This window comes from Podarcis filfolensis (assembly GCF_964270895.1).
Source record: "Podarcis filfolensis genome assembly, chromosome: 3".
NCBI lineage: Eukaryota > Metazoa > Chordata > Lepidosauria > Squamata > Lacertidae > Podarcis > Podarcis filfolensis.
This window is the reverse complement of record NC_139606.1, coordinates 66,917,531-66,943,487: the sequence shown is the minus strand read 5'-3', so window position 1 is coordinate 66,943,487 and position 25,957 is coordinate 66,917,531. Positions and strand designations below refer to the sequence as shown.

The 25,957-nt window shown below is 40.7% G+C and overlaps 1 protein-coding gene across 21 annotated transcripts in view; it reads left to right on the top strand.

Moving 5' to 3' along the window:
* The window catches only part of SYNE1 (spectrin repeat containing nuclear envelope protein 1), a 276,264-nt gene that overhangs the window by 206,478 nt on the left and 43,829 nt on the right, over positions 1 to 25,957 (top strand). For 20 of the 21 annotated variants that reach the window (XM_083607892.1, XM_083607884.1, XM_083607889.1 and 17 more), the window contains 13 exons: positions 854 to 987; positions 1,820 to 2,024; positions 2,877 to 3,059; positions 4,129 to 4,275; positions 4,608 to 4,762; positions 5,770 to 5,917; positions 7,810 to 7,904; positions 10,292 to 10,526; positions 11,719 to 11,913; positions 12,373 to 12,498; positions 12,903 to 13,058; positions 15,293 to 15,451; positions 15,768 to 15,934. In XM_083607892.1, the coding sequence (XP_083464018.1) occupies positions 854 to 987; positions 1,820 to 2,024; positions 2,877 to 3,059; positions 4,129 to 4,275; positions 4,608 to 4,762; positions 5,770 to 5,917; positions 7,810 to 7,904; positions 10,292 to 10,526; positions 11,719 to 11,913; positions 12,373 to 12,498; positions 12,903 to 13,058; positions 15,293 to 15,451; positions 15,768 to 15,934 (2,105 nt within the window). Of the gene's footprint in view, positions 1 to 853; positions 988 to 1,819; positions 2,025 to 2,876; positions 3,060 to 4,128; positions 4,276 to 4,607; positions 4,763 to 5,769; positions 5,918 to 7,809; positions 7,905 to 10,291; positions 10,527 to 11,718; positions 11,914 to 12,372; positions 12,499 to 12,902; positions 13,059 to 15,292; positions 15,452 to 15,767; positions 15,935 to 22,716; positions 22,925 to 25,957 lie in introns of those variants that run through there. The other variant, XM_083607882.1, reaches the window with a different exon arrangement.

Genomic DNA, 25,957 nt, shown 5'->3' with positions numbered 1-25,957 from the left:
CTTCATTCAGTGGTGCTTTAGGATTTCTACATTTCTTTCCTAGCATCATTTTAGTTCCTGCTAACAGGTTGCCAGGTGTGACTCTGAAAAGAAAATTTAAAACTTTAAAATCAAACTGCAATTAAAATGCCTGCTGGAATAATAATAAAAAATCTTCAGTTGGTGCTGGAAGTTCAGTAGGCAAAAAGTAAAAAAAATGGGGATCCATAAAAGGTGAAGTCAGACATACCTATAATCAGATGCATAGGGGAATCCATCATCAGCTCCCCATACCTGGGAGGAGGGCAAAGCAGGTTGGAGAAGGACAACAGGTGAACTCAGAGCTGGAGCACGCTGGGCGTGGTCATGCAGCTGTGGACTTGATAGGCAACCCACAAGACACTGGGAGGTTTATATCCTCTTATGTGGCTCCTACCCCTTTCTGGTTATCTGCTGGGTCCCACTGTACATATGCTCCTGTGCTTCTCCTCCTGAGTAGACCTTGTGGTGAATTCCTCTGACTGCTTGGAAAGAGCATCATCATTGGCTCTGGACTTGTTGCTAGGCCCAATGCCACCTTTGCTCCTGGGGAGAAGTGGGAAAGTCTAGGATTGAGGTGGAGTATGTGAGGCTGTTGTGGGCAGGCAATGTGTTTCAGGCTGTTCAACTGTCTGACAGCAGTGGCACTGGAGGTCTCTACAGAGGCCCACTCCTCTTCTTCCGACGTGGTCTCTCTGGAGTCATGTCAACTGGAATTTGAATGGGTAACTCCTGCCTGTGAATAAATAACATAGTGATTTATTATTCCATGTCTTCCTTCCTGGTTGCAATTGCACATTTCTTTCCACTTTAATCTCTCTCCTCCTTTTTAAAGAACTTGCAGGATGAATTGGAAAAGCAAGACCATAGCTTACAGAAATTTGGATCAGTGACCAATCAGTTATTGAAAGAATGCCACTCACCTGTCACAGAAGTACTTAATAACACTTTGAAAGAAATGAACTTGAGGTAAGAAACCAAATGTATTTTTTAAACGTAATCCCAAATAGGTACCTGAAGGGTGGGAGGGGCAAAACAAGCTTGCAGGTTCCTCAAGTAGTTTTACCTTAATCCTCCCAGCTCTGTAATGAAAATCTGTTTCTCTCTGAGCCAGTATAACTCTAGGCTGTTCAAGTCATCTGTATAAAACAGGCAAAACAAAAATAATTTTCTGATACCATTTGAAATGTTAAATAGTTCCAGTATAAACCAGAAGCTTCAAAGCAAATTAGACACCCAAATCCAGTTAAATTATGGTCTCAAACACACACACATTTCTAATAAACCCCCTTGGAAGTTGTGTGAGTTAGAGCACCCCATGGGAGAAGATTTTGATCAGATTTTAATTCTGATCTACTAGTTTACTGCATGTTTGTCTTTTTAATGTGAGTAAACATTCACAGGTCCTTCTATCTGCAATATGGTGTCCAGAATTATACCTCCTTAGCCTACCACTTCATTCTATGTAATGTTTTTTGTTCTTTTCTCCACATGTAGTTTTCAAATGAAGGGTTTCTTTAACACCCACGCCCCTACATCTCTCTTTTTTAAATTACTTTTTTTCTGGAACAAAACAAAGGTCATCATAGGGTTATGAAGATTGGCTTCAAAGTCCATTAGTCAACATACTTGGTGTTCCTTTTTTCAAATTGTTTTTGTGAGAAATAGCCAAATTGCCATCTTATTCATGCAGAAGTTTTGAAACCCAAGATGAAGATGTACTCAAAAGTTCTTCCATAGCCTATTTTGTTTTCCCTCTGTGAGCTCCTCTATCTCACAATCCATTGGTTATAATCACTAGGTGGAACAACCTTCTAGAAGAAATTGCAGAGCACCTGCATTCCAGTAAGGGTCTGCTTCAGCTCTGGCAAAAGTACAAAAACTATTACACACAGTGCTGCTCCACAGTTCAGCAGTATGAGGACCGAACAAATGAACTTCTGAAGGCTGCAACTAGCAAGGACATTGCTGATGATGAAATTGCTGCTTGGATTCATGATTGCAATGTAAGTTCAGTAAACTGAAGGCTGTGCCATTAGTCCACACTCTTTTTGCAGCAAGGTCCCTAATGTTAAATACGCAAGGATTCTTAAAAACTAGCTGAATACTGACAAGGGAACAGATAAAGTGTTTCCCTTCTCTTCCAATACACCTTTACCATACTCATTCTTCTCCCAGGCTCCAGTCCCTGATCCTCCACTCAGACCATTGCCACTCATAGACCAGGGAGATCAGCTTTTCCAAAACATTTCCCCACACCAAATTTGCCCTGAGACCCTAAGGCATTCCCCCAAATAGCAAATTGGGAGGATGAGATAAGGTTGCTTATTGCCACCTTACCCCTGAACCCAGGTTCTTTTGATTGCTACATCTTCATAGTCCTGGGACTGTGGTATTGCCTTCACTGTTGGTGATGGCTGCACCATCCAGTGAATAGGTTTTCAAATCACCATGCAGCCATGAAGCTCGCTGGGTGAACTTGGGCCAGTCATCATCACATAGCTTAAGCTACCTCACAGGGTTGTTGTGATGGTAAAATGGAGAGGAGGAGAACTGTGTACACCATCTTGAGCTCCTTGGAAGATAAAGGTGGCATATAAGTGTGTGTGTGTGTGTGTAATGAATGAATGAATGAATGAATGAATACATAAATGCTTGCCTGCAAGGCAAGGTGCAGATCACTAGGACTCACAGCCAAGATGGTCAATACCATTTTCTTCCAGGAGAGCTAGCACAGCTATAACAGTTATGTTGAGGTCCATGTCAACATATTCTAAGTTCAATAATACTTTGCACTATGAAAAATCACCGCTCAGAAGCTACTTGTATGCTGTTTTTAAGTATCACAATCTCTGCAGGACTTGCTTAAAGGCATGAAGACCGTGCAGGATTCTCTGTTTGTTCTGCATGAACTGGGGGAACAGCTGAAGCAACAGGTGGACTCTTCTGCAGCAGCAGCTCTCCAGTATGGTCAAGTCTCTCTGAACCAGAATTTATCATCCTTAGAACAGGCTCTGAGCAGGCAGCAATCTATACTACAGGTAGGAAGACCTTACCACACACTTACAGCTCCTTCCTTCCCAGTGCCTTCCATTGCTCACATAATTCATGTAAGTTTTTAAGTTGATGTTTTGCTGTGATTTTAATACTTCATTGGGAGCCACCCAGAATGGCTGGGGCAACCCAGTCAGATGGGTGGCATAAAATTATTCCTATTATTATTTTTAAGTTGGGATTGTCGTACTGCCTTGTTTAGGACATGATAATAGTAATTATCACTTCTGCAAATGAAACCAGCTTTTGCAGAATAGCATTATTGTCACATTGTTTTAATAGTAGTCACCATATTGAATGACTGGTCTGAAAGTTTTCATCCACAACTATGTCTGCAATGAATGACACCCAAACAATGATATTTGGTCTTTATTTAGCATTTTGCTCTTATTGTGTCTAAAATGGTCACATTATGGATGAGTTGCCCCATGGCAATAGGACAGATGTCTGTGGAAAAGGAGGAGAAGTCTTTGTGCAATGTATATAGCGCATAAGTTGCTGCATTTTTAAAAAAAGTTTTAATTAATTATGCATGAAATAGGAAACAAAACAAATAAGAAGAAAAAAACAAGAAAAGGGTAGTATATAGATTCTCACAGTTGGTAAAATATCAGGGTAGGAGGGCATGAGGAGACACGTAAAAAAAGAGCCAATAAGAAGTCCATATTTATCTAGCAATCCAGCCAGTACTTGCTTATAGCTCTCTGTATAAGTTAACTCCACCTCTAAAAGCTGAGCTATTTAGTTTATTGTTCTCTCCCAACTTGCTGAGACAAGATATCTGCTGTTTCTCTCTCTCTCTCTCTCTCTCTCTCTCTCTCTCTCTCTCTCTCTCTCTCTCTTTTTCTCTTTCTTTCTCTCTCTCATCTCCACTTTCCTTATAAATAGTTCCTGCATGAATAATGCCTTTGAACGCCAGAAACTGTGATTATTCCATTCTAATTCACCCAAGCTGCAAGATCTGCTAACATACACTGTTACTGGTAGACAATTAGTCAAAAGAAACCCACATTTCATAATTTATGACCTTTCCTTTCCTTTTTTTTCTAATCCAAGGCTGGGGTTCAAGATTACCAGACATTTTCCAAGAGCCTAGGAGGACTAGAGGATTGGATAAAGCAAGCTGAAGAAGTGCTAAAAGAACAAGACCCAAGTAGTTCATCTGATCTGTCCACAATACGAAATAGAATGGAAGAGCTTAAAGTGAGTTAGGACAGAAGCGTGGCTTTTTTTTTTACTTGCGAAATTTGTCTGATACTAAAGTATGTTTAATGAGAACAAACACTTCAGGGAACCTTTTCCCCAATAAAGTAAACTGTGAGTTGTTGTTTTCCAGCAGAACATAAGGATTTAAACTGAATATGTTTTATTGTTGTAATGGATGTGTCTAAAATCTAAAATTGTGCTAAAATATGAAAGTCATCTTACATGAATATCCATAAAAGCACTGATATGTATGTTCATTCTGGTTCTCTGATGATCAGCATCCTAGCACATATGCTATGATTACTTCTTTGTTCCCTGTCACTATACAGCGCCAGATGTTAAAATTCAGCAGCATGGCACCAGATATGGATCGTCTGAATGAGCTGGGATATAGACTACCCCTGAATGATAAAGAAATCAAAAGGATGCAAAATCTAAATAGGCATTGGTCCATCATTTCGTCACAAACCACAGAAAGATTCAGGTGGGACAACTTATAAAGGACCAAAGTTTTAACCTGGACTGAATGGAGGTTTAATGTAGCACGGTTAAATAAATTTGATGCTTCCAGGTTTGGCTTTTAAACTTATTCTATAGTTTCATAAGACTGGGAGAAATTAAAAGTTTGATTGATTCACTTGTGTTCCTGAAAGCAGAATAATCTCCATTAGTCTTCCCTAACCTGGTACGTTACAGATATTTTTGGACCACAACTGTGGTAGTATCTGGAGGGTACCAGGTTGGGAAAGCTAGTTCTGCTTGTTTCTATAAAAATATGTTGTCATGCTTCAGTTTGGCTGCCAACAGGTGCTGCTGCATACTACAGCATGACAACACATTTCAGCACAAATGAAAGGTTGTGGATGGGCAGTTCAAGCAAACTTTGGAGGGGGTAGCCGCAGCAGGCTGCAGCAGCCCTCCTGCCCCTGCCCCAGCTCAACTAGTTCCTCTGCCTGCCAACTTTGGGGCCCTGCTTGCAGTGAGCAAGGGCACAACCCCATGTGTGTGTGCACACAGCGTTAGTACCTGTGAGAAGCTTCAGAAGACTCATTCCTGAAATTGCCCTCCTGTACCCACTTACCTGACAGTAATCTCCTGTACTTACTAGTGAATTTTCTGAAATAGCAACAATGAGCTAATCCCTTCATTTATTGAAACGGAGGTTGCTTTGCTAAATCAGTTCTTCCAAAATGAAGGTAGCTGTGGGTTTTTGTTTATGAACTGAAGGCACATTTTAAGTGGGGAAAACATATTCTTCTAACATTCAAACTAATGAAATAGGCAAGCAGAAATGTGTGTGTTTATTTACTGTGGAAGTTGTTTTAAATTAATTTTTATGTACGTACTTTTTCTTTTTAAAAAATACCCAGGATGAATAAATAAATAATCTCATTTAGGCCAAAGTGAAGTGAAATGGCTCCCTTAAGAACTGCTGTAAATTTGTTTTAGCAAGCTCTGAGGTGTTACTGAATCACTCTTTTATCCTTGCAGTAAGCTGCAATCCTTCATGCTGCAGCAACAGACCTTCCTAGAAAAATGTGAGACTTGGATGGAATTCTTGGTTCAGACGGAACAGAAATTGGCTGCTGAGATTTCAGGAAACTACCAACTTCTTTTGGAACAGCAGAGGGCGCACGAGGCAAGTTGTAATGAAAGAACGAGCAAACTGACAATCCAATCTGTGGCTAGATTGATCAGTGGCTTGTAGATTGCAACCACTGCAACCATAAGCGTTTGTTGTTCAAGTGTTAGGTTTTGTCATCTTCCGTAACCTTCTTCACTTGTTCCGATTAACTGTGTTATATGTGAGCTGGAAGTGCATTGGTATCAGCCATAGCAACTGCTGTGTGTGAACCACCCTAAGATCTACAGATATGAAGGGTGGTATCTATAAATTTAATCAATAATAATGAAGAAGAAGAAGAAGAATTTCTGCACAATGTACTGTGCAAGATGATTGTAGAGAGTGCTTAGTCTGAGTTCTACAACTAGAAGAGGGTACCTGAGTCAGGTGTTAATTTATTTGAAGTCTTACTTTGTCAAATGATTTTCATAGTTTGATTTGCTCAGTCCATTCCTCATCCACTATCATCTATCTATCTATCTATCTATCTATCTATCATCTAGCTATATTTCATAAAATTTATATACTATTTGGTTGTAAAAACAAACTCAAAGCTGATTACAAAAAGATAAAACAAGAAAATCAAGAAAAATTCACAACCGTACTTTAAAACACACAAAAGTTAAAATGCTAAAACATATTACAAATTACTTCAAGTGTTTAAGCATCTGACTAGGCTTGTCTAAACATTAATGTTTTTAGAGTACAGTGAAGGCGCTGGCTTGATCTCAGCAGACAGAAAGTTCCAAAGTGCAGGAGCTGCCACACTAAATGATTGAGGACTTAGAAAGGCAAATGGGTATTATATGGTACCTGTAGTTAGCCAATTCTACCCATTGTAGCAGTCGAGTGGGCACATGTGGGGCAAGGCGATCTCCTAGATAAACTGGTCCCAAGTTGTTAAGGGTAAATATATTATGGGGTACATTACTTTCTTCAAATCCTTATATCATCTATAGGAGATCTGGTTTTGAGTATATATAAAAACTTCAGTTAAATAGATGGCTCTGTCTGAGTGTTATTTTTTTCCACAGGGTGACATTGGGAGTTGGGTTGTTGTCTCCTGTTGTCCTCACTGTTGAAAGGTCATAGACTGAACTGGCAGATCTGTGGTTATTCATATGCAGGATCCTGGGATATTTATTTTTAAAGTGGGTGGGAGGGAAATGATGCTTCAGTAGGTCAGTAGCTGAAGCCCTTGGTCATTTTTTTTTTAATCTATCAGGCTAAACATGCTAATATATCATTGCATATTCCTTCACCTGCAATGTGATTCTTCTGTCTCCATTTTTGAAGTCTTCCATTGTGGAAAGCTAACAGTGGCGCTTATTGCCACCAGAGGTCTCTAGGGAACAGGCTGTAAACATAACGAGGAATGCTCAGCCACGCTATCTTAAAAGTTGAAAAAACAATGTGTTTGTTTGTATTTAGAATACAGTATGCTTCCAGGGTTTTACCCTTTAAAATGAAGTTTCTTCCCCCTGTTGTGTAACAAAAGATTAAACAAGGAAAAGGAAAATCTCTAGCAAACACTATATGAAATGTGTTACAGTACTTATACATCATAGAAAGCAACATACTATCATTAATATAAAAACAGGATTAAAAATTTGGTGCTCTCAATTTTCACGGCATAGACCAAATAACCAGAAAACCACAAAAACAAACAACCCAGACACTTTGATCCTGATTGCTTAACTAGTCATCCAGGCTTTGGGAAACTGTACTTAGGTCAATTGGTACCAATAACCAGTTACTTTGTTTGTTTAGAGCAGTCTATTAAAAAAGATGAATTCTAAGAATACTGACCAAGTGGAAAAAATGTTTTGGAGCCAAATGCTTCAGTGTCCTTAAGCTTATTTGATTTTTTCCCCTTTTTCTTCTTTTTTAAACTTCTAACATGCTAGCTATTCCAAGCAGAGATGTTTAGTCGGCAGCAGATTTTACATTCCATCATCATGGATGGTCAGCACCTTCTTGAGCAAGGACAGGTGGATGACAGGTAAGAATGTGCAGAACTTGACTCTTTATAATTCTGCAGAATTTTTCTCTGCTCTACTCAAAGTGTCAACCACATAAAGTGCAAAATTTGTTGGATTTTCTGAACACATGCCTCTGTGTTTTTTCCGCTGAAAAAGCAGTTGCTCAGTTAGCAGTAGGTCAGCACAGGACTGCTGGCATTTTGCACACACAAATGTGTACACACTAATTCCAGCTACACCACAGTTTCCATTCTGTTTTGCTGCACTGAAGCTTCCACAGCCAGCTGGTGGGTGGGCTGAAGGGTTTTGTTGCTGATTTGTTCCCCCTGCTTTCTTGTACAACCGTTTGGACATCCAGCTGCCAACTGTGTTCTTCTTCAAATGAAAGTTAAATTGGATAGTTCATTCAGAAGAATAGCCTGGGAAATTGTCCACAGCAGCAGATACAATATTCAGATTATTGTAGTATACCTAATGAGAGCATTTCATTTTTCCTTCCAATCATTATTTGTGCTAACACAAATTGCCAGGGGAAAATAGGCTCCCCCCTGCCTTTTCCTAGAAGAACTTTTTTATAACCTTTACAACTAGAATACTGGAAGAGCCTTCTGGATCAGACCAAAATCCAGCCTCCATGGCCTGCAGAACGCCCCCAAGCAGAGTCTGAACACATTAACACTCTTTGCACTTGGGATTCCCAGCAGCTAGTCTTTAGAGACATAGTACTTCCAACTGGAGGTAGTACATCCCCATGATAACTAGTAGCCATTGACAGACTTATCCTTCATGACATGGTCTAATCCTCTTTTAACACTGTCCAGTTTTGTGGCCATCACTATCTCCCCTGGTAGCAAATTCCAAAAGTTTAGAAGTACTTCCTTTTGTCTGTCCTGACTTTCAGCATTGAGCTATATTGGGTGATCCCAGGTTCCAGTGGTGTGAAAGAGGGAGAAAAGCTTTGGGGGGGGTGTCCATTTTCTCCACACCATGCATAATTTAATTATTTTATATTCCCTCTTACTCAACTGAAAAGCTCCCATTGGTGTAACCTTTCCTCATAGGGGAGTTGCTTTCTTAAGGATGTCAGCTGGGCCCTGTGTGTTACCATTGTTGATCTAGTAGTCTGTCTGTAACATCTAGGACTTTTTCTCGTGATACCACTGTTGGCCATAGTTCCTTGTGTTCCTCTCCTGGAAAAAGTTAGTTCAGGCCCAGTGATCTGAAATTGTATATTTTATTGTTGTAAGCTTCCATGGAGCTTTATGGTAAAGGGTGGATAAGAAATAAAAGAAAATAAATCTTCCACAGTGAAGACAGCTACAAATAATTTTTTTCCTCCTTTAGCATCCTTTTGGACTCCCTTTTCAAAAGTCCAATTGACTCTCTAATGAAGGTAAAGTTGGAAGATGTGGGAGATGTAAATGCTGGGTTTAAGCTTCTTGGGCACTGGGGAAAAATATTAGGCAACAAAAGTTCTTCTTGAATGCTGCTTTTCTTTCTGAAGTAGTGCTATGCCATTATTTTTCTTCAGTTCATTATTGTGCTTTTTAAAAACTGAACTTTGTAAGAGATCACAGTCTGACCAACTTTTGTTTATCCCTCTTTTTCCTCCATCTTACTGATATGTGCAAGCAGTTGTGTGCATTGCCAAGCAGCACAAAAAGGAATAAACTTCATCAAAATACTCTTTTTCAGCTTGTGCTTTATCAAGGTGATTGTTCGTGTCAGTTACTCAGATGGAAAAATCAGAAGTGACCAGGAGGAACTGCTAGCTGCGGCAAACTTTGCATGTGTTGATTTCAAAAATTACTTTTGAATTCTTAACCTTCAGTCAGAAGGAAGATGGAGCAGAGTGAACCTAAAGAACAATCACAGGGATGCTTTCATCCCTAGAGTGTTGAGGAAAATACACTTCAGTAAAAATGTTTCTCATAGAAATACTCTGGTCTAGACAAAACATACAAGTGTTTATATGCTGATAAATACTTTAGCCAAGATGACTAAATTGCCATGTCTAGCAATAAAATGGAATATATGTATACAGGACATATCAGAAGCCTGGTGGAATTTTGCGGTCTTTACTATCTTACCCTTGAACTTTGTTTTTGTTTGCTCCTCATCTGCCCTCATTAATTCTTTCAAAGAAATTTGCAGATACTCTGTGGTATCACAATGAAACCTTAGAGACAAAGTTACTGACTATTCCAGCTGCCTTAGCTTTAGCTCCTCTGATCACACCAGAAGTACGGTAATAAGACCTTAGAATTGGAGCTCTCACATCAACCAGTTTTTGTTAAATTAAAGCATATCATGTTCACAGACACTACAGTTTTGGAAGCTCTCTTGGTGCTGTTTGGCTGAATGACAGATATCAAAATCCTTCATTTTGTGCCCTTTCTTCTTATAGGGATGAGTTTAATCTGAAACTGGCCCTCCTCAGTAATCAGTGGCAGGGGGTGATTCGCAGAGCCCAGCAGAGGCGGGGCATAATTGACAGTCAGATTCGCCAATGGCAACGCTACAGAGAGATGGCAGAGAAATTGCGCAAGTGGCTGGTGGAAGTGTCTGGTCAGACAGCAACTGGACTGGGCAATGTTCCTATACCACTGCAGCAGGCTAGAGCATTGCTGGATGAAATGCAGGTAAACCTTGGCAGGCCCTTAAAGTTATAAAACCGGAATTAAGTGCAATTTTTGCTGTAAGTAAAAAGTGAATACATTCATCAGTTGTAGCCACAATTGGTATAAAATACATACAAAGGATGTCATCAAAAATATCAGCCTAGCATCTGGCTGATTCCCCATTAGCCATACCTAATTGCTGCTTATTCCCCAGATTTGCTGTGAATGGCTTGTTCCAGGTACACTTCTTTGGTGTACCTCTTTAGGGAGTCCTTGAACCTTAATGCTTACCAGCAGAGTTCATATCTTATATACAGATTCATAGTGTAGATAGGTATGAAGTATTGGGAGTTTGTAGTAACTGGGATAAAAGAAGACAATGAAAGGAGTCTCTCCTGCAGTTGTGCTGATGAACAGTAAAAGAAAAGGATAATAGCTCTAAAGTTCTGAAACTGAATATAGGGAAAGGGAAGGGAGGCATCAGACACTATTTCTGAAGGGTAGCTGATGCTACAGCATTCCTGTATTTCAGGCATCCCCAACCTTTGGCCCTCCAAATGTTTTGGACTACAATTCCCATCATCCCTGACCACTGGTCCTGTTAGCTAAGGATCATGGGAGTTGTAGGCCAAAACATCTGGAGGGCCGCAGGCTGGGGATGCCTGCTGTATTTTGTCAGTGCTTCATGAGAGAAACTGGGAGACCGATGTAAATTGCTGAGCATTCTAAGGAAGAGTGAAATGTAATTATTTTTTTTAAAAAAGGCTTTGAACATACTTTGGTAACATATTTTTAAACTATCATTTTCAATATATGGGGTGGCCTCCCAGTAGTGGGAGGCATGTGTGTAGAGGGATAAAAGAGGGGGAAGGGGAAAATTTTGGGAAAGATACAGAGAAAAATAGAAAGGATTCATAAAAAAAGAGAAGGGAGAACAGAAAAGAAAGAGAGAGGAAAGAGAAAATAGGTTATTTTTTCCCTTTCTTCCATGCCCTGAAAATGAAATTGTTGGTAGGTGCCTCTTTATTGTAGATACTACTAGTTCTTTCTTTGACATAAGACAGGTAACTCTTGCAAAAAAAAAAATCTTCTTTAGATAAAAAGAATAAGAGTACTTATAATAGTTTGGGATTTAGAATAGTTCTGATCCATCAAAGAAAGTATTGTGGGGAAAAACAGAATGATGCTAGAAGAATGTCATTGGTCTTTGCAGCTTAAAGAAAAAGTTCTCCTTCGCCAGCAAGGAAGCTACATCTTAACAGTGGAAGGAGGGAAGCAGCTGTTACTCTGTGCTGATGGTGAGACAGAAGCATCTCTACAGTCTGAACTTTCAGAAATCCAGGAGTGCTGGAAATTGGCTAGCCTCAAACTTGAGGAACAGAAGAAACAGCTTACATTCTTGTTAAAAGTAAGTTTACTTAATGAATTCACCACTTCAAATAATGCTGTTTTATTATGCTTCTATGAAAAAGACAAAGTCACTGACCCCAGCTCTGTCCATGTCTCTGTTCATAACTGCCTTCTCATATCAGGGGTGGAGGACCTGTGGCTTTCCAGGTGTTGCTGGACTACAACTCCAATCATCCCTGCTCATGTTGGCCAAGGTGGATGAGAGTTTGAGTCCAGCAACAACTAGAGGGACCCATGTCCCCCCAGCCCTGCTTTATATAATGAGAACAAGATCTCATCTCTACTTTACATGATTATGTGCAAACTAGTTAAAACACTTGGAGTAACTTTGAGGGGAAGCATTGGCCAATTCCATCACCCTTTTCTTTTTCTTTTTTGCATATTCTCTGTATTCTTTCCTTGCCCGGATCCTGAAAATTACATTCATATTGTCTTTCCCCACACCCTCTCCCTTCAGGACTGGGAGAAATGTGAAAAAGGCATAGCAGATTCTCTGGAAAAGTTAAAATCATTCAAGAAGAAGCTCTCCCAGCCACTGCCGGACCATCATGATGAACTCCACACAGAACAGATTCGTTGTAAGGTAAAAACACTCCTGCATAAGGGACTCTGGCCCCAAAGGAGATGCTATATAGCTGCAATGGCATAAAAGTGGCTGCGGCATCCATTGTTCAGAAAATGAGGCAGGCTAGCCTATACTACTGGGCCACAGAGTCAAACCAGATTTGGCGGGGGGGGGGGGGCTTGATCAGATGTCCCAACATCTCAAGTTTTGCTTAAAATCAGGCCTATAGAAGGGCTCCAGGTTTGATCAGATCAGCTGTGGTGGGGGAAGGATGTTTCAAAGCCAGAATGTTTGAACTGAGCCAAAGAACCAGAACCTAGATACTTGTTTTTTGTTGCTATTATTTAAGATAGGAAGCTTTTGATAACTATTGTATTTCTCAAATATTCCAATGCCTCATAGAATTTCTTCTTCCAATCCAGGAGCTAGAGAGTGCTGCTGAGGGGTGGACAGATGATCTTGCTCACCTAGCTCTGCTGAAGGAGACTCTGTCCTCTTTTATCAGTGCAGACGATATATCAGTTCTCAACGAGCGCATTGAACTACTGCACAGACAATGGGAAGAGCTGTGTCACCAGGTAAAGTAGTATAACCCATGGGGGGGGAATGGGGGGCGTTCACCATTAGGTTGCACCAAACCTTTAGGTCAGAGCAGAGAACCAGTGTGGTGTAACATCTGGAGTGTTGAGTTTAGATGTGGGAAATTTGGGTTAGAATTTCCTGCTCAACAATGAAGCTCTCTTGAGCAGCCTTGATATAGCTCCAGGAGCTGCTTGAAGGAAAGTTGGTATGTATATGTGTAATAAAGAGACATAGTCCCATTGGCTGAAAAGCTTATGGGGTTGTCTTAGACACAAATGGAGCTCTGTTGGGACTCTTTGTATGGACTTCTATGAATAGACAGTAGACTTTACTTGAGATTGAATCCCAGCTACATGTGCCTGCTCCCCACCCGTTCCCTTTCTTTGTGTTTGTGTATCTGTAGTTCTGTTTTGTATAATAGTCTATTGAAATTGTTCAAAAATAAATGTATAAATTGGGGACGGGGAATACAAATGGGGCTTCCATATGATACTGCTTTTGTTATAGAAAGGTCTGAACGCATGAACAGCATGCAGAACAATTGTAGGATTAGTTTCAATTTTGAGTAGAAAACAGCATCATTTAAAAATAATAATAACAAACCCTCTTAAACCAGTAAGCAACTTCCAGTGCAATATGAGAACCAGTAAGAGGTTACAGACAGTTGCACCTGCCCAGGAAGCCCCCAACTTTATTCATTCAATTAGAAAAAGTAAGGATTGACATGCTACAAACTTAGACTTACCAGCCTTTTGCCATCTGATGGTTATACTGTGTGCTAGAGGAGAATTTACAAGCAAGGTTGCTAGAACCACACTTTTGCTAATGCTAGTGTGTGGAAAACCGCAAAAGGAAATGGGGTATCATTTCATCTCAGCTTAAAATACACAAAAACGGGGGCCTGCTGCAATCATTTTATGAAGTGTTCACTTCCTCAGTGGAGAAGCTTATGTAAACTCAGAAGGAGCTGCACTTATAGAAAAGATGAAACAGCTGCAGTAAGTAGGATGCCGTTAGATTGTAGTCATACAATTGTCTTGAAAAATAACAGGGCATTTTCTCTCAAGATCTTCTTGAATCTTCCTAATCTTCCTTTAGTCTACATTTTAAGATCAAAACAGAGTACTTACGATTTCATACGCAGGGGTCATCTTGTTAAACCAGACACCTATTATTTTCATGCTGTACTATCTCCCCAAGACTTACTGCTTATTGCTTTTTTGATGTCATCCTTCATGTCTTTAGGTATGTTGGCTAGAAAAGGACAAGCAAATCCATGGGACTTGTGGCTTGTGGGCATATTACTTGTATATAATCTGGTGCCAATAGTGGCCATATTTATGGATTGAGTTGCCAATTTACTTGCATGGCTTTTATTTTTAAAATGCCTGTTGGGCAAATACAGTTTAAATTATTAGTGTGAGCAGTAAAAGTATTTCAGTCTAGATCTGCAGTGACTTAAAGTTTGCCTCAGGTCTCATTTCATGATGAAGTCTTCCTCACATGCCAAATGTTAAGATAATTTTTGTCCTCCCTCCCCCAAAATCTAAAGTATGAATTCAAATAGCAACTCTCTGTTTCATGTTAACTCAAGGCAAACCTAGACTGGCCTCCTATATTTATTTATTTTTATGTATATATGTGTGTGTGTGAAGAAAAAATATAAACCAGTTAATTAAAACAATCTCCAAGCAGTGAATATAAAACAATATAAAATCAGCAAATGTAAAATAAAACCCATGTATACATAACTAAATTATGTATCTGGGTTGGATTGCTGAAATCATTTTATTTTATTTTAGCAGGCATCTAAAACAGTATAGCAAGGGTGCCTGCCTAATGTCAATAAGCAGGGAGTACCAAGGCCTTGCTGCTGCCACACAGAAATATTGACTTGTAGGAAGGTTCTAGGACACCCTTTTAGCTTATATGGGGATGTCCTTACCTCAGCACACCTAGGACAGTAGAACAGAGCCTATGCATAATACTGAAGACTACAGTTCATCTTTGTGTGACCTCCAGTATTTGAAGATGCCTTCCCGACTTAAATGGGATTTGATCCAGAAGTATCCTGAGATTAACCATGATCATTAAGCTGTTAAAGGAGTCGTGAAAGGTTTTGTCTGCACTTCTCTCTTCAGTGCAGAAACACCTGTACAGCAGCTCAAGGGCTCTGTTTTTGTCACAGTGTGATTTTTAAAAATTTATTTCCTTTTACACATTTTTAAAGGTTTCCTTGAGACGGCAGCAGGTGAGTGAGAGACTGAATGAGTGGGCAGTCTTCAGTGAGAAGAACAAGGAGCTCTGTGAATGGTTGACACAAATGGAGAGTAAAGTTTCCCAGAATGGCGATATCCTCATTGAAGAAATGATAGAAAAACTCAAAAAGGTACAGTGCTTCTGAATTTTTTTTGTAGACCTTTCTTCAAACATTCTCAGTTTAGACAGTTACATTAAGCTAGGTAAGCACTTGGAAATAATCTAGTGTAATAATTTGTGTTTGTATTTCATTCTTATTATGTCATTATGTCATTGCTGCTAGGTAAGCAATAGGAAGGAACATTGTTTTTAGCTACTGTATGATTTAAATGTTCTGCAAGGCTTTGTTGAAACAAGCATAACAAAGTACCTGTTTTATTATAGTCTTCAGCTGGAGGGTGTTATGAATAAGCTTTATGATCTCTCTCAATCCCTCTGTCATCCAGGATTATCAAGATGAAATTGCGGTCGCTCAAGAGAATAAAGTCCAGCTCCAGCAAATGGGAGAGCGACTTGCTAAAGCAAGCCATGAAAGCAAAGCTTTGGAGATTGAGTACAAACTTGGCAAGGTCAATGACAGATGGCAGCATCTTCTGGATCTCATTGCAGCCAGGTAAAATAGATGGTGCTTGTGTTGGTGATCATCACAGCAGGTTAAACACGAAGTTGAAGCTTTACCTTAACCAACCATCATCCTTCTTACTTACTGTCCTTCTTTCTTGGCATTTATTCTTCATGATCCATAGTACCTGACATATAATGTCTGTGTTTGTTTTGAAATTTGATACTGGCGCTCAACCTATAACTGCATATATTGTAAGGGTATCTAGGCTGCTTTCAGGCTGTGGCTTTTTTGCAGGTATGATTCAACTGTATACCTGCAAATTTAGGTTACACAATTGAAATGCATCTGGGGCTCTTATGTAACAACCCCTGCCCCCCCAAATTATTTTTTTTGTGGGTAAAAAAAAATGAAACAAGACAAGACAGTGCAGAATCAATCTGCAGTGAGTGTTTATTTTCAAAATGAAACCAGTTTCTCAAGAAGCGCTTTTAGAGACAAAACAATACATCTATTTTTTGTTTATTGCATTTCTATACCACCTTTATCTTCCAAGGATCTCAAGGTGGTGTACACGGTTCTTCTCTTCCCCATTTCATCCTCACAACAATCTTGTGAGGTAGGATAGGCTAAGAGATGGTGACAGTGACTGGTCCAAGGTCACCCAGGGAATTTCATGGCGGAGTGGGAATTCGAACCCTGCTCTCCCAGGTCTTATTCCAACACTCTAACCATTACTCCACACTAGATTTAGATTGTGTGTATGACTGCATAGGAAAAAAACCAAGTACTCAGTCTTCATTGATTCTAGAATGAAAAGTGTGTATGCAGCTAGAGTCAGCAGTCTGGCTATCATTGCTCTGAATCCTTGCCCTATGCTGTGCGAAACTCTGCAAGGTGTAGCCAACCTTCCTCAAACTGGTGCCCTCCACATGTTTTGGACTCCTATGCCCATCAGCCCCAGTCAGCATGGCCAGCGGACAGGGATCATAGAATCATAGAATTGTTGAGTTGGAAGGGACCCTGAGGATCATCTAGTCCAACCCCCTGCAATGCAGGAATATGCAGCTGTCCCATACGGGGATCAAACCTGCAACCTTGGCATTGTCAGTATCACACTCTAACCAGCTGAGCTATCCAACAGACAGTAATGATGGGAGTTTGTCCAAAACTTTTAGAGGGCAACTGGTTGGTAAAGTCTACTCTAGCCATTGTGGCCATTTTTATACAATTTACTCTCCTGTAAAGGTTTGGATTTTTCAAAGCAGATGCCAACACAGAGACATTAGTCTCATTATAACAGGAAGTGGCATTTCTTACAACACCTGTTTGGCTCCTCAGGATGTGGTTTTATAGAAAACAGTAGACCTAGAGCTGTACATGCATTCTGAAACCAATTTTGTTTATTTTGTACAAATGGTTTGCAGAACAGTGTCTCCAGATTTATCAATCCTATAAAGGGCAGTAGCTGGCCACTCAATAAGTCCAAAGGCCATTTTTACACACACACAATCCTGCTTAGAATGCTTTCTAATTCATTCCTAATTTAACTAAATGAGTTGCTTCAGTGAAGCTATTTGGGTTCTGCTGCTTCCTCTCAAACCTCCCAAATGTTTTGCTCTATTTCAACTGTGTCATCACAGTTCAGCAGTTCATAGAACACTGATCTGCTTTCATGAAGTCCTCAATGGTGGCTGCACCATTTTGTCAGGCCAGGGAGGCAGCTTCTCCCTCATTGCACCTTTACTGTCCATTTCCCCAGGTCAAGGAGGCTGGAGTTTAGATGAGAGCTGTTGCCTCATCAGTGAAGCAGCTCAGACTGGGAGCTTATGCAGGCACTGGAGGCCCCCCTGCTTCCTGGCTCTCAGCCAGGCCGCGACTGAAGCAGGTGTTTCCATGTGCTTGTCCCTCCTCCTGAGTAGCTCTGAAGTGCCTGCCGGCTGGTTGGAGCAGGGGTATCTGGATCCTTTGGCTCTTTGGGAACACTGCTGGAGGGTACTGTTCTGCTTGTTGCTCCAAGTACAGGCTTTATGTCACCTCATGAGAATGAATGATAGCCATTCATGCCTAGAAGGAAAAAGCAAAGACAAAGTGGAGTGGAGCTAATTCTATTTAGGTATATAAAGCATATCTTGTCTTTCTCAGCTATGCCCCACATTAAAACCAGGTTATTTTGTCTCATGGAACTTTTTAGGAAAGTCTCTAAGCCAGCCTAAATCTCTGTGCCATGCTCCTTCTCTGGGCAGTTTGCCCTAAGCAACCATCTATGGACCTAGAGAGGTTCTGTTTTTTTGTACCATGTATATATTTTTTAAAATTCCATTTCATAAGGAGCCTAACTTCAACATCTAGGGTGGGGAGGGAGGAGATGGTTAGAGGCACTGCAACATGTATGTCTCTCCAAATATACCGTATTTTCCCCTCTATAACACGCAGATTCTTTCTCCTAAAAAGTAAGGGGAAATGTCTGTGCGTGTTATTGAGCGAATGTGTGGTCCCTGGAGCTGACAGGCGTGAGTGAAGGCAAAAATCAGACAAATATCAAATATTCCAGAGAAGGGAAGCCTTGAAAAGAGGAAGCTGCTGCTTTCCTGCATTCTGCCTCAGGGTCTTACTGCCCACCCGCTTCTGTTTCCTTACTGTGTTTGCTCAAACGGAACAAAGAGCAGAGAAAACCCCTCCCCTCCAGGCAAGCAGAGGGGAAAGCAGAGCGTCCTTCCTTCTAATTCCTCTCCGTGCGTCTAGGGACTCGCAGGCAACATGCGGGGGGGGGGGGGAGAGAGAGAGCTGGCTGGCTTGGGTGGGTGGGGGGGACTTTTGCCTTCCTTTCCTCCCTCCGGTAAAACCCCTCTCCTGCATTCTTAGCCAGCTGCTTCTCCGCACACCCCTCTCGGTGCTCCTTGTCCCTTCTATGTTTTTTCTTCCCTCCCCACTTAAAACGTGGTTCCAATCACGGATCCACATGGATCCTCAGGATCTTTGCATTGAGTCACCCCAAATTCACATAGGAATGATCTGATGCAAAAACAGGGCTGTAATGGTGCAAAAACGTGGTTACAAAGCATGGATCCACATGGATCCTCAGGATCTTTGCATTGGGCTACCTCAAACTCACCGTCAAATCACATGTCTGTGGCCGCAGCATGAAGCACAAAAATGATACATCCACTGTTTCATTCAGAATTTTTTTTTCTTGTTTTCCTCCTCTAAAAACTATGTGCGTGTTATGGTCAGGTGCATGTTATCGAGTGAAAAATACGGTACATGGCAATTGGTCTTTTTCACTTCTAACGTGCTAGAGGGCAAATTAGTGGTGGGGACGGGAATTGCAGCTGGGGAGGGAAGGCTTAAGCCCCACCTAGCACTGGCTATTACCCATCTTCCCCACCACTCTGAGGTGCCTCGTATTTTCTTTTTAGAATCCTTGGCATAATTGCTAATCACATAATCATTGCAACATGTAGTAAGACCCTAAGCTTTAGAGTCCTGTTGCCAGATCTTGTGGCAGTAATTAGATGCTTTCCTTTGTTTATTTTGAAGCTGCTGCCAGTTTCTTTGTGTGGTCTTCAATCCTAGCGCTATGAGAGAGGAATTGTAACTCTGTGAACACGTCCTCAATATCCCATGCAACTTTGCAAACCTTTATCATGCAGCTGTTCATAATATTTTCTCTACACTCATCCTTCCCATCTAACCCGTCCTTATAAGGAACCTGTTGCAGTGCAACAAGTGGGTTATTTTGATTCCCTTCCCCCTCACCTTTTTGAGCAGGGGCAAGGAACCTCAGACTCGGGGGCTGAACAAGGCCGCCCAGACCTCTTTATCTGGCCTTTGAGACTATTCCCAGGCCCTTCACCAGCCTTTCTCAAATTCTTTTGCCTGGTCTGTAATGTGTCCTTGGACTGTGATAAGGCCTCTCGCTTGCCTGGGTGGAAAAGTGTGTTTCTGTGTATACATCTTCCGCTTTCTCATGGCTTGGATGTAGTCTACTGCACAAGGTGAAAGTCACATCTGTTGTTCCACTCACTTTTGCCTCCAGACGTTCCCACCGCTGGCATGAGGGTGTTTTGGTCCTTGGGCTCAGAAAGCTTTCCCATGCCTGTGTTACAATGTCTGTTTTTGAATCCCATCAGGTTATTTCACCTGTCTCCTCTTTCCTAGATTACCTGTATTTATATAGCAGTACACCTGCTTATGGAGATTAGTATCATACTGCACCTTTATGGATATTCCCAGGTGGATAACAACCTTTCTCCTTTGATTTTAAATGTGGCTTGTTCATCTTAACCCTTTGTTACGGTTGCCACCGCATATCTCAGTATCCTTCATCTTCCTTCTGAGTTTAACTTCCAATAATAGCTTTGGTTAAGTTTAGGACAAAGTGTAGCTCAAAGACCCAGATGAAAAGTGAAAACAAAGCAGAATATACTTTATTTAAGTTTGCTCTTAATATAAGCAGATGGTGATGTTTGTATGTACTTGTGTAACTAGGTGGTTAATTTCACTTTGTTACAGCTACTTCAAATAGGAATGTGTGGACCAAAAGGATGCTGTTGCTTTAAGTGGGGCTGCATGCACAGCAAGGGATGCCTGTCATTTGCAAAAGATTGCCATGTGAGCTACACTTCCACCTTTAATCTGTAACACTCCTTCCCCCAGTTAACACTCAAGTAGTAGGCATGAGGGACTTTTAGATTCAAAACCTTTATACATTCTTATAATACATTCTTATAATACATTCTTATAATAAAAAGTCTACTACAGAAACAATATGGCTTCTCCACAAGCAACAAGAAGTGTCTACAACATTTCAATCAACAATGTTGAAATTAAATATTTATTTAATTTGCATCCTGCCTTCCCTCTCAAAGGGGCCAAGGTGGCAAGCATTGAATGTTTATTCTGTACCAGCAATGACCGTTTTGCACAGGGGTTGTGTTCCTCACCCCTGTGCACATTGGCAGAGCATGTGTGAGCCTGCTCCATCCCTTTGCAGTCCCTACCAGGTTGCAGCAATGTGTGCATGCACAGTCTCACGTACTTGCATGGTCATTGCCTGTACTGACATCAGATGGTTTCAATAGTGCCCCTCCGCTGAATAAAGGCCTAGGTCCATTGCAGCCCCCATGATCCTCTGATATGTTCCAGAGCAGGCTTCCTCAACCTTGGCCCTCCAGATGTTTTGGACTACAATTCCCATCATCCCTGACCACTGGTCCTGCTAGCTAGGAATCATGGGAGTTGTAGGCGAAAAACATCTGGAGGGCCAAGGTTGAGGAAGCCTGTTCCAGAGGGTTGGGAACCCCTTTGGAACAGAGTGGGAGATAGTACAGGGAGCTGCAGGAGGGAGGAGAGGTCAGCAAAAAGTGTCTCCCTCCCACTCCCAAGATTGAATCCATTGCTGAATCAAAGAAACTTCCATTTGCGGAGGATAAAACCCAATACGATATTGGCTACTGAAACTGGATCAGCTCACTGACTCTGAATATTGGGATTCTAGGTGATGAAAGGTGGTGTATAAAAATAAACAATACCTCATTGTAAATTTTATTTTTAATCCCTTTTGTTGCAATTGCTAATATTGAATTTTTCCTTATTAATAATATGGTCTGCACATGCACAAATTCTGGCTGGGGGAGTACAACTCTCCATCCCGAAAGAGGTGGAAGGTTTCCCCCCAAAAGGCACTTGAGACTCACCCACTCAATTCCTGTCTCCCATTTTCCCCTCCTGCCCTGAATGCAGAAGTGCTCACCTTTGGCTAAGCAAAGTGAAAAGCAAAGAAGGCAGTGGATGGAACATAGGAACCTGCCTTATACGGAGTCAGATCACTATTCCATCTAGCCCAATATTGTCTTCAATGCTGCATTCAGGTGCTCCCATTGGTGAATCTGCATAGCCTCAACCTCAACACTGCCCCCCTCCAGGTAAACAGCAGCAACATCGCTGCCAGGAGGCTGTTGCTTTGGCTCCACCATACCAGGTGATCTGCTCTTCCGCAGAGCACCCCTATAAATCATTCACTTTTCGTTTTAAAACTTCTTTCGTTGATATCAAAGGAATCAGTCAATAAGAACCAGCTATTTTAACATTTCAAACTTGTTTTCCGATTCAAAGGAATATAGTATTTCTAAAACCACCTTGTAATTCATTTGGTTGATTGTGTCGATAAAAATACATTCAGTAAAAATAAATAAATTTACTATGATTTCCCTCCCCCACAAAATAGAGCGTCCATGTCTATCATTTTAAAACACATTTTAAGTTCCATTGTGTCAGTATAAGTGTTACATGTGTGCTTGTGTGCCTCTCCTTAATACCAATGGGACTTGCTTCCCTGTGGCTGGTTTGTGCCCAAGTTTATTGATGCTCATTCGGGGGGGGGGGGTTGCATAAAATCATTAAACAAGGAACGTGCTCAGTGCCAATTTCTTTTGTATCTTTACTCAAGCTGTAGTAATCTTAAACTTATTCTGAACTTAAACTTTTTCTCTTTTCCTTACTCTCTTTGTTTTTTTAATCCCTTGCCTCTTATAGTCCAGTAGGAATTCTGTCTCTTATAAAAAGAAATCACCCCAATATTACCCATCAAAACAAGGAAAGAAACACACAAACCTCTGCTTTGTTTACAATAACTGGGCACATTTTCTCCTGGACTGTTGGACAGTTGAGTCTACAACTGTTCAGAGTCTGCAGTGGAGGCTCCCCCCCCTTCCCTCCCCCATTCGTGGCCTACATTCCAGGAGATCACCCTGGCACATGTTGATGAATGTAAGTTTTATTTAGAAACATGACCACTTGTCACTGCTTGGGCTCATATTATCAGGCAGTGAGTTACTAGCATTTGTTGGGAGTGTGAGCGTTTTGTGTGTGCACATGGTGCTCTGTGTGGCACACTCTTGAGAAGATTTTGGACTGAATGTTCTTAATTTTTGTGCTGGAAAGCTTAATGCTGGTGTTGGTGGATTTATGGGCCGTGAAGATGGCAGATGACCGCAGTGTGGATTCAGACCTCCCTGATTGCAATTGCGATGTGACAAGGCATGTGAACATTTTGATTCATTATTATTTTTTTCCTTTTATGTGTTTCTTTTCCTATTTTAGACCTTTTCCATGTTGAGTAGGTGACTAAATGGGAGCTAAGCGCTGATAAACAGATCCTTACATTTTATAAAGCACAAATGTTTGCAGTTCTGGAATGAGCAAAATGAACTGGAAACAACCACCCTGCTCATCGGAGTGACTTGCTCAGTGAAACTGTACACCTAAGTTTTACTGCCAGTTAAATGCAGGATCACAAACTACACATGAGCCATAGCAGAAAATGCAGTTGACTTCACAGTCTTCCATGTGCTGTAAAGGAGGCACAGAAAAGGGGTGGCATGGAGACTGGTTTTACAGAAGTATTTCAAGCAGGATATGCGCTCTGATCCTTGCTATCAGCATTCTGAATTTATCTTAAACCACCAAAGACGCTCTAAATATTACCAGCAAGCTATACATAGCATTTTACATGTTACTTATTTCCTAAGAGAATGTTATTATAAGTGAACCAGTATCAGAGCTGCAATACAGCCTTCTCAGTCACTAGGAAACAGATTTATTTTCTTCTTCTTCGGTGCTTTAAGTTCTAGATATATAGATATATTATCTGAATCCAACTTGCTTTTTTTTCTAAAGATCTTAAGATCTGTATAGTTATACCTTGTAGAATTGAAATAAAGCTGGGGGGAAATCTGAAAGAACCTTACACTTCTTTTTTTAAAAAATTTAAAAAACCATTACAAGTTATTATTAGAAGCCAGCTGTCTGGCCTAATCATGATTCTATGACTTCATGATACAATATAGTGCACTTGAATAATAGTAAATGCATGTTCAGTATAAAAATACTTTAAGACATGTATTCGTCTAAAAAGAAATATTGTAGTATTTAATGGTACCAAAAAAATTCCCCACGCATGCATTCTTAAAATGATATAAAAATGCCAGATTACTTAGGATTTAAACTAGTTAGTGTAATGCAAATATAAAGTTACTTTTAAAGTTACAGATCTTTGTTAATGAAGAATAATGACCCTGGACAATTAGAAAGTGAGCAAGGTCAAATGGTTAAGATGTGGGCTGTGAGGAATGTACAGCAAGTCACAGGGGACTTACTGTACTTGTGTATCAGGCTTGTTAAATGTATATAACCTTGTTTAAACCTATCATGTGATGATTTCAAGCTGCTATTTTGAACATGAGCTGTCTGAAGCAAGAGAAAGGACTTAGACCAAGCTTCTTAAAGCAGCATGCCTAGGGATTTTCAGAATCGCTGCAGGTTTTCCTAGAACACTGACTCCCAAGGATACTGCTGCATATTTACCTCAAAGGAGATAAAGGGATCTCTGTCTGCAGCTGTGCTCTGTCTCTCACATACACACAACAAGAACTACATTCGTTTCATTGTCTTTCATGACATTTTCCTGCACATCTATTTGAGTTAGTATGTGTCCATGTTCCCACACAACTGTGTTTCCTAGATAACATGCATGCAAACAAATCCTATAAGCCCTGATTCAAGCCAGAGAGCAAAACGGCTGGAGTAAGCCCATGGACACATGTTTATTTTCCATGTGGTTTGAAGCACAAATTATGTTGCTAGGCTTAGTCAGGGGATTTGCCATTTGATGAATGAAAAGCTATTGATAGCTCTGTCATGATTTCTACTTAATCTTCTCCAAACCCAAAGCGTGTGGATATATCCCTCAGGCTTTGATTCTAAGCTTACCTAAGTTTAAAGCAGGTTTACAATGTGAGGTTTTGGTTCAGTTGCTGGTGTTTAAAACTAAAAAGTGTTTATTTAATTCACACTTTCCTTCAGGCAGAGACGGAAAGCTGCCTGGTATGTTGCCAGAAAAACTTGCACAAATGTCTAGAAGAGCACCCAGGTGTTTGCTTTCCCTGCCCCCCCCCCAATATAGACATAAGGAAAATGACGCAATTAGTCTCAATGCCTTCATTTATTATCTTATTTTTACTTTTAATCTTTTTCGGTATTGCTGTTTCATATATTAACCAACCAGCAAGCGGGAAATTGTGCCTTTTTTTCAATCCCTCTATAGATCTAAATGAGTCTTTTTCTCTTCTGGCATCACTTTATTTTTATTTCAAGGTACAGTGCTTTTAGCTCCACCTGCAATTGTGCGAATTTGCACTGTGAATGCTTCACAATTACAGGGTGGGAATGCATGATTGCGACTTTTCTACTGCTTTGCTTTTTAATTGAGACCATCTGTGAGCGTAGTAGGTAAGCCACACCCTTTCCATGCGACTGCGCAGCAGCAGCCCTAGGGTGTTGAGGCATGATGGGAAAACAATGCTTGGAGATCAGATTGGGACCTGTCAAGCTAAAGATTCTAAAAGCTGTACATGCACAGAGTGGACCTATGTACATTTTGGTTTAGGCTGCTCTCTCCTGACAGACTGGCACCTATTCCAGCACTTTGTGTCTGAAAAGGCAACTATTGCATATACCTTTTGGAATATGTTATATTTAGAGGGCAATATCCAAGGCTCACATTGGGGCAGGGGTGTGAGAGCCTTCAGTGAAATCCTATCTTCTGGGTACTCTCCCCACCACAACCATTTTAAACCAAATTATGCCTGCTATAGCCATCTAAACACAGGAGCCAATTCATAGGGGCTGAGGTCCCTTTGCCCCCCCAATAAAATATTTGAGGGGGTTGCCCCCAAAGTTAATGAGCATTCCCATTCAAATAGTGTGCATGCACCACACCTTGTGATCAGTTATTTGGGGGGGGGCCTACCTCTTTCTTCTAAAACAGCTGCTAAGAAGGTAGCACCCCTCTGGGCCCTGTAATTGAACACTGTAAAAACACTCTGGCATATCTTTTATTAGGAATCTGTTAATTAAAGGGAAATTATTTCCCATGGGGTGGGGGATCCATGTAAATCATCCATAAGTTTGTTCATTATTTTTCTTGTTTTGAAAAGAATTGCTTCATCTGCCTTCACTAATTTTCCTTGCTAGTCTTTTTCAAGGCTAATAGGGGTGAAATTGTATGTAACA